The sequence below is a fragment of the Silene latifolia genome, chromosome 3 (assembly GCF_048544455.1).
Source record: "Silene latifolia isolate original U9 population chromosome 3, ASM4854445v1, whole genome shotgun sequence".
In the NCBI taxonomy this organism is placed as follows: Eukaryota; Viridiplantae; Streptophyta; class Magnoliopsida; order Caryophyllales; family Caryophyllaceae; genus Silene; species Silene latifolia.
Window position 1 is genome coordinate 59063051 of NC_133528.1, and position 16646 is coordinate 59079696.

Here is a 16646-nt window from a genome sequence, read left to right on the forward strand (position 1 = left end):
AAATAATGAAGTAGCCTATACTCGAAGATCTTCTAAGTAGATTAGAATAGTGTAGGTGATTATCTCGTAATGGTAACATAAGAATGGATTTTTTATGTTAGTAAAGTTATAGCTTTGCAGCTATAACATTACTTACGTAGGAGCTCAATGTTATAGCTCTTCTACTATAACATTGAGATGCCAAACTTATATAACGCACGACTTAAGGAGTTTTCAAAATTGTTTTTGAAAAATATTTTTGTCCCTTTTAAATGTTTTAGCAAAAGTATTTATTTAACAAGGAAGCCCATATTCATATGGAGTGTGGTTTTATTTTAAATCTTATAATTAGTAATTATATTGGATCAACTTATGAGTTGGGCATACTACTAATTAGGGTTTCTAATAAAGCATACTCTTAAACCCTAAATCTAACCTAATATCAAGCTAGGGTTTTCACGAAAAACAAGGCATATGAGCCGTGTGGTTCTCGTGCAAGCTTATAATATAAGTTGATTATTGTTAAGATTTTATTCTCTAAGATTATCTTAACATATATTTTATATTTAGCGTGATATGGTTATATATGATAAGAATATTTTTGTTATGGAAAAATCTTATCATATCTTAAGATTTAAGGAAAAGATAATAGGTGAATAATTGATAAAATTATCTTTTAGTTATTCACTATCTTTTCCTAAGATTTTAAGGATAGAAATAGTATGTTATGATTTATTTACATATTATATATTTCGCTATCTAGGGGTTTAAAGAAAATATATTAAGTATATATTTGATTGGATTATCTTATAATTATCCTATATCTTTCCTAAAAGATTGCTTAAATAAAATAAGGAAAGTTGTTATGATTTTTTCTTATTGTCATTCGGCATATCTAAGGCATTAAGGAAAGAATATTAGGTGAATATATGATAAGATAATCTATTAATAATTTATATCTTTTCCTAAGATTTTATGGATAAAAATAATAAGATATGATTCTATTTTCATATCTTATATTTCGGCCTCTAGGGTTTCGATGAAACCGTGTGCCTTGCTTCCTCTTGTTCTATAAATACTCTACACTTTGCAAAATTCAAAAGCAAGACTTTTGAGCATAACTTTGATTTATTTCAAAAGGCAAAAATCGTGTTTTAAAGCAAGAAAACCGTTTTGTTAATTTTCAAAAAGGTCGTGTGATTTTTATACTTGTGCATTCGTTCTTTCGTTATCGTTATAAGATAATCACAAATTCTTATTTGTGACGGAGGGTATCCGTCACAAATAAGAGACGGGTACCATATTGTCTCACAAAAAACCCATAGGGGGTGAGAGAAGGAGCACATGAAGTGGGTGTCCACCTTGTCCCCTCTATCCATTTCCACTCACAAAATACCCGTCGCAAGATCCGACCCGTCACAAGCAAAACTTATTGTAAGATAATAGTGCTTAATTGATTTCTTACTCATTCATTAACGTGAACTTTTAGTAGAATCATTAGTGCTTTCTTATTAGTGTAAGTTAGTCACTCGAGTATTTAGCGATACTCACTTGAGTTACAACTAGGGTTAGTTGTACGAGTTGGGTTAGTAAATTTGTAATCCGTAGAAAGGTACTAAATTTATTAATCGAGAATAGTGGACGTAGGTATCGACTTGTGAAACTGAACCACTTCAAAAATCCGTGTGTCTCTCTTTCTCTTTCGTTTATTTGCATTGTTTTAATTCGTTAATTAATTGATTAGTTAAAGTTTAATCAATAAACTTTAAATAATCAATTATACACGTGCAATCGAAAAAGTAGGTTAAAGTTTTTAATCCTCAATTCACCCCCCCCCCCCCTCTTGAGTATTTCGGATCGATAGACTCTTCAGAGTGAAAGGCGGTGGATCGAGTAGAGGTTATATTGTGAGAGCTAGGGTTATGTAATTTTTTGGATTGTTCACTCATCTTTGAGTTTATATTATGGTCATATGGGCATATCCGTTACAACTTAAAAGTTTGCGACGGATTAAGTACTACCTATGTGGGTAGATAAGACAAAACAAATTGTTACTTCCTAGGCAATCTACTTTTGTCTTATCTACCCACGTGGGGTAGTACTTAAACCGTCGTAAATTTGCGACGAATATTCCCGTCACAAATTAGAATTTGTGTTTTACTTGCGATTATTCTCTTTAATCCGATATATTAGGATAATTTATTATCGAGTAATTTTTTTCTATCAAAAAATTTTTCTATTCATTTACATATTTTGTAATATTACATTTACTTTGGGCTTATTCTCTTTAATTAATTAATATTACAAATTAGGCTTTAATTTCATTTTTATTAAAAAAAGTAATATTGAACCATGAATGTGTACAATGTAAATGAGTGAATAAATCGGTGGTCGTTTAGATGATGAGACAGTGTAAATGGGTACTCACAAGGCCACACGGTGGTCGGGTATATTTGTTAATTTCTACCTGCCGAGGCGGGAATAGATATCAGTAGTCCTTACCTACCGCGAGTGATGTAACACGTGTGGATATGCATTTTAAGTGACAGTACGAGTATCCACTTTCCCTAATAACATTGACTGATGTTGAATAATATTTTAAAATTTAATTTTTTGGGTTTTGATTTCAATAATGTCTAACTTTTTTTAAACAAGTTAATAAGCAAACCCGTGCAATCTTGCACGGGAGTAAAACTAGTTACTTATAAATTATTGAAATTTAAATTACAACATTAAGATAAACTAGAACAACGAAGACGCGATGATAACGAACACGGACAGAAGATTGGCCACGAGCGAATGTACCAACTTTATCAGCATGTTGATTGTTGACCTTCAAATATCGTCGATATATATGAGCAGCAAAGAGACGATAACAAGGTGTACTACGTTCTTGCGAAAAGAGCGTAGAAAGACAAAATAACATGCAAGACGACGAAGTCTTTGTGCATTCTTAAAGTAGCAACTAGTTTACAAAGAAATGGCCATATTACTAAATCAACACCCTTTCTTTGACTAATAGAAAGCAAATACTCGTAACACATAAGAAGATCATACTACAACATCGTCATCAACTACCCTTCCTTTCAATTCTTACACTTTCCCCATCATTTCCTAGTGATTGGGTCCAACCCTTTTTTCTACACCGTCCGATTAATCCAACTAATTATTCAATTTACGTCTCACATTTATCCCAACCAACCCCATTCTATGCTTAAACACATAATCCACAATACTCGTTCATACCAAGATACACAAGGCTTTTGTTGTGTCACTCGGCCCACCACTCTTCTTACCTACCACCCCAACTCCTCTCTTTTTTCCTTCCGTAGTTTTATTCCCAACTTGTCCTATGACAATTTAAGTCTCCCTTACCACAAGTATAATGGAAGACCTTTTTTACTTTTCCATGTTATATTTTAGGGAAAATGCACGTGGTGCCCTTGAATTTTCGATTTTTGCCCGAAATACCCAATTTTATGTTCCGGAAATCTTCAAGAGGCTATAATTCGTGTTTACGAGTTTAGAAAATGATAATTGTTTTTTTTCAAATCGATTATCTTTTCGAGAATTACGATTTGAAAAAAAAAATTATCGTATTTGGATCCCGTGGCTAGGAGTTTTTGTACGTCAAAGTTTTTTTTAATGAACAAACTTTGAGTGACCATATCTCTCGTTCACGAATTCCAAACTCGACAAATTGTTTTTTCAAGTTGTAGTTCTCGAAATGATAATCAATTTGAAAAAAAAAATCGTCACTTTCTGAGTTCGTAAACACGAGTTATAGTCTCTTAAAGTTCTCTACATTAAAAAATTGGGTATTTCGGGCAAAACATCAAAGTTGAAGGGCATCGCGTGCATTTTCCCTATATTTTAACAATCTAAAAAAGTAAGTACTTTCTGTCACAATGGATTAAGGGGCTATAATTAATTTGATATGTCTACCAATTTTCTTATTTTTCGGGAAGAATTTAGTTCTCCTCTTCAAACTCAGTTTGTTTATTTATGAACAAACTTTTTTCTACAATTCGACAATTGTTTTTTAAAGTTTTTAATTTATCAGTGAAGATCCTCTTTCTCATTCTGTGTCAATTCCATACACATCTTGACACATCAGCACATTAAATATTTGTTGTATATTTTTTTTTTTGCAACAAGTGATATGTCAAGATTTGTATGGAGTGTGTTATGGTACAAACCCATGTCCCACATCGGTAGAATAAATATAGAAGATCATCTTTATAACTGTATACAAAATATAATAGTACAAGTTCTTTAGGAAAGAAGCTCAAGAGTAACCCGTGAGGGCTTGACACAAAGCGGACAATATCGTACTATTATTGGTTGTGGACACCGGCGCAGCAGAAGCCCAACATGAGGTATTCACGCTTCCGCACAACAAGTGGTATTAGAGACAGGTTCGACTTGGGCTAGACACGATGATGCATCAACAGGCCCAAGACTTGAAGTTGTACCCTATAAGGCATGAAACTCCTAGCTCAGGGTAAGTCCTTGAGCAAGCCAAGTCCAGGGTTAGTTGGATGAAAGGCGTCATAGGTCTTGTGGAGACAAAGACCATTTGTGTACTAGAACTGTTGATCAGGCGGACCCTTATCAGGTTGGGTGTCACAGGTCTGGTGGGTTCTTTTCAGGTTGGATGGCAGAGACCGTTTGTGTTCTAGGACTTCTGAAGTGTCGGACTCCACTCACTTGACCAGGCGATGGCATGTGGTGCAATACATGGCTCCTGGTAACTTGTTGTGTCGGCTAAGGGGAGATTATTAAGACTTGTCATGTGTCGGGTGTCTAGAAGTTGGGGTTGTAGGTGTGAGAAATTATTCGTAGATGTCAAGGTCCGAGTCAAAGATTAAGTTTAAGAAGAGGATTGTTATGGTGCAAACCCATGTCCCACATCTGTAGAATAAAGATGGAAGATCATCTTTATAAGTGTTTACAAAATATAATAGTACGAGGGTTTTGGAAAGGAGTCCATGAGTAAATCCGTGAGGGCTTGGCCCAAAGCGGACAATATTGTACTATTATTGGTTGTTGACACCGGTGCAGTAGAGGCCCAATACGAGGTATTCACGCTTCCGCACAACAGAGTGGGACATAAAATGAGACACTAAAATAAAACAAAGGTTTTTCACAACTTATTTACAACCCCAATACAAAATATTCCATTGAATTGCTCAACATTAAACAACATTAATAAATGTAAAATTATTTATAGTTTTAATCAATGTTTATTATTAATTTATGGATTAATTTTAAATCCGCTTCATACTGTCTTATAATATTTGTGTGTGTAAAACCGGCCAATCTAATAACAACAAAAAGAAATTTGAACACTTATAAGTATTTAACGTTTATTTTTATTTTGACAAATTCAGAAGTTGTTTAATTGCTCTATAAAAATGTTAGAAATCCGTATGAATTGAAAAAATGGAAGTTGTTTGGTTACCAAAATTAAGTGATACTTTTTCCAATGAATTGTCCACTCCTTTGTAATGTTTACTAGTTTTAGGCCCGTGCAAAAATATGCACGGGTATATTTCATGTAATAATAAAAAAACACAATATGATGTTTATAATAATAATAATAATAATAATAATAATAATAATAATAATAATAATAATAATAATAATAATAATAATAATAATAATAATAATAATAATAATAATATTTTATAATTATGCCCGTGCGGCTAGAATTTTACGGGATTTAATATTTAAAAACTTGAATAAATAAGGTACTAAAAAATTTATCATTTGAAAAATTTAAATAGCTTTGAAAGTAAAATTAGAAATATTAGAAGAATTAATGAAATGAAGAAAATAATGTACATATATACCGTAAACACAGAAAATGCAAAGAAGGGGAGGAATGTCAATGGCAGTGGGCTCCGGAGCCACAAATGCGATTTTGGTGAATATATTTTAACATGGACGAACATGAAAATAAACGACAATATTAGACCTGTTAAAATATGACCCGATTTTTTTAGGGTCAAACACCCGTAAATCTTGACCCACGACCCAAAATGACCCTGAATCCGAAATGACCTGTTATTCTAAGGTCGAAAATCGACCCAACCCGTTCGACCCGATGGGTCAAAAATAAATGAAGAATATTATTAAAATATTAATATTTTTATTTTATATTCGAATTAATAAATATAAAATATAGTATATTATTTTTATATTTTTAATTAAAAAATTTATTTAAACGTCAATTTTATATCATTAAATAATAAAATAATTATTAAAATAATGAATATAATATTATTAATATTAAATATAATTTAATTTTAAAAAATGTTTTTCTATTTGGAAAATGGTAAAATAAAAGATGTCATAATCTTTTATCCGATCCGTATTCGACCATAATCCACCCAAGACACGTATAACCCGACTGTAAGGCCCGACTCGAGCACCGACCCGTTTGACAGGTCTACACGACATTATTGTCCACTACGGTAAAACAAAAAATGCAAAAGGTATAAAGCACAAACAAACCAGATAAACCGAAATTAAAATATGGACCAACAATATTACTTATCTAGGAGATTCCTAACCTATAAGCTCACACTTAGGCCGCCTCAACTCCTTCATGACTCCATCTCACCTCATCTCCCCATCTTGTTCTTTTTTTTTCCCCTAATATCTCTACATCCTTTTTTTGGGTTTTGCAATAAAAACTCTCTCTACATCCTCAGATCATTTAATATTTTATCCCTCATATTACTCAATTTAAACAACCTTTCTCATCTCTTCTCATTTAATGCATAAAAAAGCTTTTCGATAGACTAAATTAACAATTCTATTTAAAACTATAGGATCAGAATTGAAGTTTGAAGTTAATTATTAAAGAAAACAATTAGAAGAAATTCTTGTATGCATGCTCTAAAACTTATATTGAATTTTTTTTATATTCACTTGCATGTATTTTAAAGTGTATATATTTTTTTCAATTTTTATAAACTTTATATCGGTAATTTCAAATTTATTTATTTTTATTGTCGTTCAATATTTTGAAGTGATTGTAAATATTTTTTTGGGTATTTTATAAATTTGTTTCCATTGTACTGTATCTACCTCTAATACAATATAAAAATGCATTTTCATAAATTGTAGATTTACCTAAATCTGGATACTTCATACAATATCTATATTTGAAATAAATTATCAATTTTTGGGTTTGTAGTGCATTTCATAGATTTAATCTCATTATTATTTTTAATTTTTTTATTTATTTTTATAATAAATAATTGAAATTCTAATATTTTTTAATTTCTTTTTTTGTAGCTAATCAATTGGATATGATGATAATTGTCTTTTTTTTTAAAAAAAAAAAACATAAAATTACGAAATTGAATTTGTTCACAATAGTAATTGAAGCCAAAAAAATTCATATTCTGTTTTTTGTACTAAATCTCATCGACTTAATGTTTTTTTAAATTTTTAAATATTTTTAGTTATGTTCATTTAGTAATTTTACAGATCTATTTCATTTTTTATCTTGTTGTTTAGCACATAAAAATATGCTTTTTTATGCATGTACTATGTTTTAGTTTATGATTGATGTAAATTAAAACATTTTAATATATGCATAGTGAAATTCTGAAAAGGGGAATGGGAGAAATTAAATAACTGGAAGTGAATGTGGGGGATTGATTTGAGGAGAGAGACTAATTAATTGTCATATAAATCATGGCGGGGTCCACATGCAAAATATATCCCTAAATTCAGCAACCAATGAGAAGTCACGAAAAAACCTAGCTTTTATAATTCAGCAACCAATGGAAGTGAATGTGTTGGTTTTAAATCTGCTTTATAATTATAAACGTCTAATATAAAGTTTTGTGGTTATAAATGCGACGGATCCAATAACAATAAATAGAAATTTGAAAATTTATATGTGTGGAATTAACGATTATTTTTATTTTGACAAGTTTATACATCATGCATTTCTTTTTTTTTTTCCTTTTTTTTGGTATAAAGAGATCATAAGTTAAATACTACGGAATTTGAACGTAGATCATGAACACTACATCTTAATATTTTACCAACTAAACTAGTTGGCAGTCACATTTTATGGTTTTTTTTGAAACATTTAATAAAAGGAGCTAACTGGATGAAGTAAAAAAAAATTATTTTATAATCATTACCGATATAGGTAGAAAAATCCTTTATCAATATCCATAAAAAAAAGGAATAGTATTACTAATTACTAATTGCCAAATAAAAAATACAACTTCTTGTTTCAGACTGATTATTTCAGTCTTTTAAAAATACGGGATTTTATGATCATTTTACGGTCAAATGTAACCACAATGGTTTAGCTAGTTCTACACCTTGTGGTAACTTATTTTCTAAAAGTTGTCATATTTAACTATAAAATAGTCTCCAAATTCTATCATTTTGGAAAAGATCAAAAATAATCCGTTTAAAGGACGACCAACTTAATAAAAAAAGAAAAAAGAAAATGCTACTATGTATATTTAAACGTTGTTATTGTTTTGTTGACCTCGTTATAAGTTGGTGAACTCCTATTTATACCTCAAAGACTTCCTTCCTCCCCTCAACCAAATTACATTACATAACATTCAACAAACCCAAAACCAACCAAAAAAAATCTCATTTCCTTCTCCTTAATCCCTCAACTCTTCCTTTCCATAACACCCACATTTATCCTTAATAACCAAACTAAAATGGAAAACGGATCACAGAAGAGACTATGCACCGGCGAACCCAAGCCCATAAATGCGGACCCATTAAACTGGGGGAAGGCAGCCGAAGCCGTATCCGGAAGCCACCTGGAGGAGGTTAAGAAGATGGTTTTGGAGTATCGAAACCCGAAAGTGAAACTAGTTGGGGAGACATTGACAGTGGCTCAAGTGGCCGCGGTGGCGAGGTCAGGTGTCGATGTTGAGTTGTCTGATGCTGCTAAAGATCGGGTTAAGGCTAGTAGTGATTGGGTTATGGAGAGTATGCATAAGGGGACTGATAGTTATGGTGTTACTACTGGGTTTGGTGCTACCTCTCATCGTAGGACTAAGCAAGGTGGTGCCCTTCAGAAGGAACTTATTAGGTAATCCAAACTTCTATCTATTTTTGGTCCTACTTAATTTATTATTGTTGCATTTGTTGGTGTGATTATGTTTCTTTAGTGGGTGAACGAAATGTTGTTTACGTTATTATCATATATGAGTCGGTTTCATGATAACATGATTAAAAAAGTTGTTTATGTTATTGGCCTTTCACCATTACCTGCAAAGGATTAGATACAGTTGTTTAGGAGAAGTTGTTTATCATATATGAGATGGCTAAGTTGTTTATGTTATTGGCCTTATTAGACGGTTTCATGATAACATGTTAAGAAGCGTTGTATGTGATCGAATATAAATAAGGTATTAAAGTGGTTATTTAATGGGAATGTTAAATAACTTAGCTGCTAAAATTGATGTTTATGACTAGAGTTTAAAACTTATTAGCATCAAAATAAATTTTACTTATGGCTCATTTTACACCCAAAATGAAGGGATTGATTTAGTATTACAAGGAATTTAATTGAGTAAATTATTGTAAATCGTCTGATTTAATAAAAGGTAAAAGGCACTTTTCGCTAATTGGTGGATTAAGGAATATTTATACATGCAAAAAAACTAAGAACACTTCTTTTTTTCTTCTACAGTTGTAATTTGTCTAGTTTAGGCAACAGTTAATAATGGTTTATTATGCACACAAGCAGAATATGAGAGTTTTAAAGTAGTGGGACAGAATTGAGTTCTGAAATGTGATCATGTCTAACTGTCTAAGGGGTGACTCACGTAAATTTTAAGGAATCATTCAATAAATTATCAACGGCAGCCACGTTCTACCTATATTATTATGGATGTATTTTATGGCATTGTACGGACTATAAATAAACACAAATTCTCATTATAGACGGATATTATCCGTCTATACGTATAGACGGATACCATTTCCCCTCACAAAATATCCGTTTGCCATAAAGTGGGAAGCACATGGGGGGTGCCCTACCTTGTCCCCTCTACCCATTTTATTAGAGGTCTTTATCCGTCTGTTCGCCCCACCCGTCTATACCAAGACCTATTGATAAATAAATGAATTTGCTAAAGTCAAAATACTCCGTAACTTTAATTTACTAGTTATATTACGTTTTATGATTTGTGGAAGATGGAAACGGGATAGAAAATCCAAATTCGTCAAACTCTGCTCTTGAGATTTCTGTAACATTGATGAAAATTAAGAATATGATAGATCTTGAGTAGAATGTGAATCACAGGTATTTAAAATCTGAAAAATTATTGGGTACACCTGGTGTATAAGATTATCGTACACCGTAGCTAATGATAAACCTTTAATCATATTCCACTTAGATTTTACTTTATTATTTATGTAGAGTGTGGGTAATGCTAATATTCTTATTGGTTAGGATGTACGATGACGTGGTGTACCGGATATACCTAAGAATTTTTCTTAAAATCCTTACAAGTTACAAATAACGATCTCTAATTGTAGGATTTTGTGGCATACGAACTAGTAATCCCGTCGGTACTTGTATATTTTACTATTGATTGCATGGGCTGTATATGACTTGGCAATCCAAGTAAACAAATTGACATTGCATCCGCTGAAATATTCAAACTATTTCACTATATACGTACATATGACAATCAATAATAAGAGAATAATAACACTTTGGTGGCGACATATAACGCGCATTACAACGAAAAATAACTTGTAAAAAATTACTCCATATTGTTAATTTCATTATCTTTTTATTATACCAACAGGGAGAATATTTCAATATCTTCATTTCTGATAAGAAAGAATTGGTCTGGTCAGTTTGGAATAGTGAACCTATTATAATTATTATTTATCAGAATAATAATAATTGGAGGCACGAAATGATAATTAAATAAATAAATGATATTGACAAATGGGAATTTAAAGAGTAGGATATAATGCATCACAAAATCTCAATTGAACTTGCAGTCCCATTTGCCTTATTTTGAGAAGGGCACTATCCATCTTCAGCTTGTGACGGATAGTGCTCGTCACAAGCAAGACCAACTGATAATGCATAAATGCGAAAGTGGATAGTAGTGAGACCAAATCATGTGGAAGTCATGTAAATTACATGGACTCAACTAAGGAAGGAAAGAAGGAAGACGTTATTATATAATAACATCGTCCATTGTCCAATTATCTGCCCTTCATATGTGCGACTAGTTGGCAAGTAGTCCGTATGTCTTTGTCTGTTATGTTAACCAGTTGGCAACATAGTATACTTCAACCGACAATATAATCAGATTAATAGTAGAAAATAGTGAAGTTAATTTACATACAAATTTGTATTTCTAATTTTAAATAAATGAAAACTAGTTTAAATCCCGTGCAAATGTACGGTTTTTTTAGATTATAAATATATAGAGAAATTAACATTTAACAATTTAACATTGAATTTAATATAATACTAGTCTACAATTATAGTGTAATAAAAAGTGTAGAATGTTAGATGAAGTGTCGTTGGATAGCTGATAGCACCATTTTTGTGGTTGAAGCTTTTCTTTTCTACGTTTGATGCTGCATTTAATACTTGCGACTATTCTAAATCTCTAATATGAATATGATACTGCACTACGTTGGAGTAGCATGTTCAGAGCAGAAATAGACTCGTAATTAACCATCATTTAATTAGCTCATAACATCGTTGAGCCAACTCATTTATATTGTACTCCGCAACTTTTCGATCTAAATACAAGAGTCTATATTATTAATTCCTTGACCAACATTATATAAAAGTGACATGCATTAACACGCTTTTATTCGATATTGTAACAGGTTTTTGAACGCGGGAGTATTCGGCAATGGAACAGAAACAGGACACACATTGCCACACACAGCATCAAGAGCAGCCATGTTGGTTAGAATCAACACCCTTCTCCAAGGCTACTCTGGCATCCGTTGGGAGATCTTGGAAGCTATCACCAAACTCCTCAACCACGATGTCACACCTTGCCTTCCCCTTCGTGGCACCATTACCGCCTCTGGGGATCTCGTTCCACTCTCCTATATTGCCGGCCTACTCACCGGCCGTCCCAATGCCAAGGCTGTGGGTCCTAATGGGGAGTCCCTCACTGCTCAACAAGCCTTCAAAGCAGCTCATATTGACTCCCCCTTTTTTGAGCTCCAGCCTAAAGAAGGACTCGCTATGGTCAACGGTACTGCAGTGGGATCAGGCATGGCGTCAATTGTTTTATTTGAAGCTAACATCCTTGCCGTCTTAGCTGAAGTCATATCAGCTGTCTTTGCTGAAGTGATGAACGGTAAACCCGAGTTCACAGACCACTTGACCCATAAGCTCAAGCATCATCCGGGTCAAATCGAGGCTGCTGCCATAATGGAGCACATCTTAGACGGCTCCTCATACATGAAAGCAGCACAGGCCCTACACGAGATGGACCCGCTTCAAAAACCCAAACAAGACCGTTACGCCTTAAGAACATCCCCTCAGTGGCTAGGCCCACAGATAGAGGTTATCCGTTGGGCCACAAAGTCGATTGAGCGGGAAATCAATTCTGTCAATGACAACCCGCTCATTGATGTATCCCGAAACAAGGCTCTCCACGGAGGTAATTTCCAGGGCACGCCAATTGGTGTGTCCATGGACAACACCAGGCTGGCAATTGCAGCAATAGGAAAGCTAATGTTTGCTCAGTTTTCTGAGCTCGTAAACGACTACTACAACAATGGCCTCCCATCAAACCTAACAGCTAGCCGAGACCCTAGCTTAGACTACGGCTTCAAGGGTGCAGAAATTGCCATGGCTTCATACTGTTCAGAACTTCAATTCCTTGCCAACCCAGTAACAAACCACGTGCAAAGTGCAGAGCAACACAACCAAGATGTCAACTCCCTCGGCCTCATCTCCGCCCGTAAAACCGCCGAGGCCGTCGACATCTTAAAGCTCATGTCATCGACATTCCTCGTTGCAATATGCCAAGCAGTCGACTTAAGACACATCGAGGAGAACCTGCAGAAAGCTGTGAAGAACACGGTAACAACAGTCTGTCACCGTGTATTAATCAACGGCGTCAACGGTGAACACCACCCGTGGCGGCTCTGCGAGAGAGACCTCCTCCGCGTAGTTGAACGCGAGCACGTATTCGCATACGCAGACGACCCCTGCAGCACAACCTACCCACTCATCCAAAAACTGAGAAACGTCCTGATCGATAAAGCACTGGCAAACGGTGAGAATGAGCAAAACTCGACCACCTCAATCTTCCAAAGGATCGGAGTGTTCGAGGAGGAGTTAAAGGCTCGTTTGGATAAGGATATCGAAACTGTAAGAAGTGCAGTCGAAAGTGGAACCGAAGAGATTCCGAACAGAATAAAAGAATGTAGGTCGTACCCGTTGTACAGGTTTGTTAGGGAGGAGCTTAAGACAGGGTTGTTGACAGGAGAAGGAGTAACATCACCTGGTGAAGTAATTGATAAGGTGTTCAATGCAGTTAACCAGGGTAAGATCATTGATCCCCTTTTGGAATGTCTTAAGGAGTGGAATGGTGCTCCTTTGCCTATTTCTTGATAATTTCATTCATCATCTTATGACAAACGGTTCGATATTCGTTGTTTGATTATATCTTGTAACTGAGGTTCAGAAATTGTTTTGTATTGTTACGGGGGTTAGTGTATTTTTTTTAAATATTTTTTTTGGTGATTATTATATGTAATTGTACTGATGTATGGAGATGGAAAGTGAGTCAAGGAAATAAACCAAACTTATCATGCTTAAATCAATTTTATTTTCTTGGTTTGAAATGTAGCATTGACTGAGATGTTGCATGAATTACAGTCAGTAATTCAGTATCATGTTTGTTGGTCAGTTGGTCACTACTTGGGTCTCTCAACGACTCTTACCATAAGAAATGGTCAAATTGTTGGATTAAGACTATGTTTATTGATAGGAAAAGACTAGGGTGTCGTAAATCTACTAATTAACCTATCAAATAAACAATTTATAATCTTAACTTGACTCTATTAACTTTTAAACAAGACAATAGTAGAGTGGAAGTAAGGGTCGAACCCAAGAGAAGGACTTAAGCTAAAGACTTGAATCGTAAACTATTAACTAACAATTAATTAAAGTGCTAATGATAATTAATTAATATTAATCACAAACAATGGATATTAGCAATGGTCAACATGTAGGAAACATAAAGGAAGAAACTTTGGTTTAGAAACATCATGAGGAATGATCAAAAGATGACAACTTTGCTAAAGGGACAATTCAACAAACACTTATAATGCAAGAAATCAATATGAGAAGAGACTTGGTGTAATCTCTCTTTAATAACCAACAATAAGTTAGACTCTTTTCACTCTTCCTATATTATCAACCTACTATCATCATATCAAGATTGTAACACACATAAATGAACCCGTATATGCATCCATAATATTTACCCAACAACTCAATACCATGAGAGGTGACCAAACATGAGCATGAAGATTTGTACGAAGATATGTAGGCTAGGATCAATTCTCATAAGATGAACCCATACAAATAAGAAAAGACATAAATTTTCCTACTTATTATGTGAATCATTCAACCAAATTCAACACACAACAAGTTTGTTTCAACAATCCTAGATAGATGAACCCATTTCTCTAGAATTTGCACTAATTAAGTAAACAAGATGCAAGGATGATCAAACCACACATTTATTTACTTAACATATGAAATAAACACAAGGAAAGAGTAATTGATAATAAAGAGAGGATTAAAGAGTCTTACAAACACCAAAATTGGAAACTTTAGAGGAATTACACCAAGAAATAAGAACTTAGTCAACCATAGTCATCTTACAACCCAAGTTTTTGTAGAATAATTACAATTGGTGTGGAAATATTAGAGTTTTGTTATTACAAGATTCAAAACATAAGCATAAGATAATGATTCATCAAAAGTTTGAGGCTTATATAGTGCTGTACTTCTCCCTAGGTTAAACACAAAATCGGGCCTCCAATCAATAAATAAGACGGAAATTAGAAGACGTGGCAGCTACTGGCACCGCAGGCTCCGGTGGATGTCGCAGGCTATGGTGAGCTCCGCAGGCTCCGGTGGTGGCAGCCTGCGGGGGAGTCCTGATTGCGAGCTTTCATTTTTGCCTTCCTTTCTTCTAGTCTTCAGAGTTTGCGGTTCTCCTAGGTCGTGACTCGCTTACTTTCTTAGCTTAGCTCGAGGGACCGTGGCTTGATCCGGGCTTGGCTTGATTCCACCACCATTGCATGCCATGAGTCAACCACAAAAAGCATTAAACTGACGAGTAAAATTATTAAGAAGTGCACTCTATACTTAACTCGAAACTTCCTCAATTTCATGCTAAACCACTCCACATGACTACTTTATTCGATTAATAACACCTAATTGACACGGCATAAAATGGTACTATCAAATACCCCTACACTTAGACTTTTGCTAGTCCCGAGCAAAACCCGAAACAAGCAATTTCACAAGTCTATCAAGGAGTGTAGGTGTAATTGACCACTCTCCCCTCACAACTTCCTTCTTATGACTCCCTCATGAACATTACACCAATTTGAAAAGAAAATCTAGACTCAAGGTTTGACACAAGATCTTTCTCTCACTGGCCCTCCTTATATCATCCCTCACACAAGACTCGACACAACACCTTCTCCTTATCATCCACACATCCGCCCTCCTTATATCACCAATGACGTAGTAATGGCCACTCTAGCCTTATTCCAAGGCAATACCAAAGTGACCCATCAAAATTCTCCTATCAATCACAATTCCACTTCTTATAGCACCCCCTTATAACTCCACAAATGTAAACCTTGGCTATTTGGTTGGACACACACCACAAAGACTCACAACCAAGTAACCAACATGAAACCACCAATTTGATAAAAATTTTGCCATCAAAAAATAAATTAAATCTATCCTAACCTCCTTCCAATACCCTCCTTATCGCTCCCTTATTATCCCTCCATCTTTTTGGTCTTTTTCAAAAAAAAAAATTCAATTTTTTTTCTTTCTTTGTTTTTTTTTTCATTTTTTTTTTCGAAAATCCCTCATTTTGCCTAAGGTGCCCTTTCGGGTTTTCACCTTAACTTTTTCCTTTCCTCTCATGGTGCCTCGCAACTCAATTCTTCATTTTGCCCGGAACGCCCTTTCGGGTTTTCATTCCGTCCTCGGCCACCTTCCCAATTTGCCTACGCGCCCACCTTTGTGGGCTTTCACCTAGCCGGATTTTCATATTTCATTTCATTTTCTCTCTTTTTTTCCCAAACATGCACCAAAATCCAAGAAATTTACATATTTTATAACTTAGACTCCTCCCTCACATTTGCATTCCGCACTGCCCTCAATGTAGAGGAGGTCACAACATTCTCTTCAATCATGAGAACTCGAGGTACCCCCTTGATAATAAGTGCCTTGGTTCTTCCATATTTTTTCTCTTTGTTCTCTTTCCCTTGTTGCCCTTGCATACCTTTGATCCACAAATTCTTGGGTGATGGAGGGTGGGTTGGTTGGATGAAGTGACATGCCAAATAGTCCACTAACTATCCAAGTGTATCCTCTTGAGCCCTTGCGTCGTGGTACG

The 16646-nt window shown here is 34.4% G+C and overlaps 1 protein-coding gene across 1 annotated transcript; it reads left to right on the forward strand.

Annotated features, from left to right (window-relative positions):
- Window positions 1-8509: 8509 nt before the first annotated feature.
- On the forward strand, window positions 8510-13836 carry LOC141647664 (phenylalanine ammonia-lyase 2-like). Its single transcript, XM_074455949.1, has 2 exons — window positions 8510-9073; window positions 11854-13836. Exons 1-2 carry the CDS (start codon window positions 8694-8696, stop codon window positions 13601-13603), a joined length of 2130 nt encoding a protein of 709 aa, XP_074312050.1. The 5' UTR covers window positions 8510-8693; the 3' UTR covers window positions 13604-13836.
- The last annotated feature ends 2810 nt before the right edge of the window (window positions 13837-16646 follow it).

What these genes read in the sequence shown, in the direction of transcription:
- LOC141647664 (XM_074455949.1), top strand. Translation starts at nt 8,694, where the DNA reads ATGGAAAACGGATCACAGAAGAGACTATGCACCGGCGAACCCAAGCCC. An exon ending in CTTCAGAAGGAACTTATTAG is followed by an intron (nt 9,074 to 11,853) that starts GTAATCCAAACT and finishes ATATTGTAACAG; the next exon opens with GTTTTTGAACGCGGGAGTAT.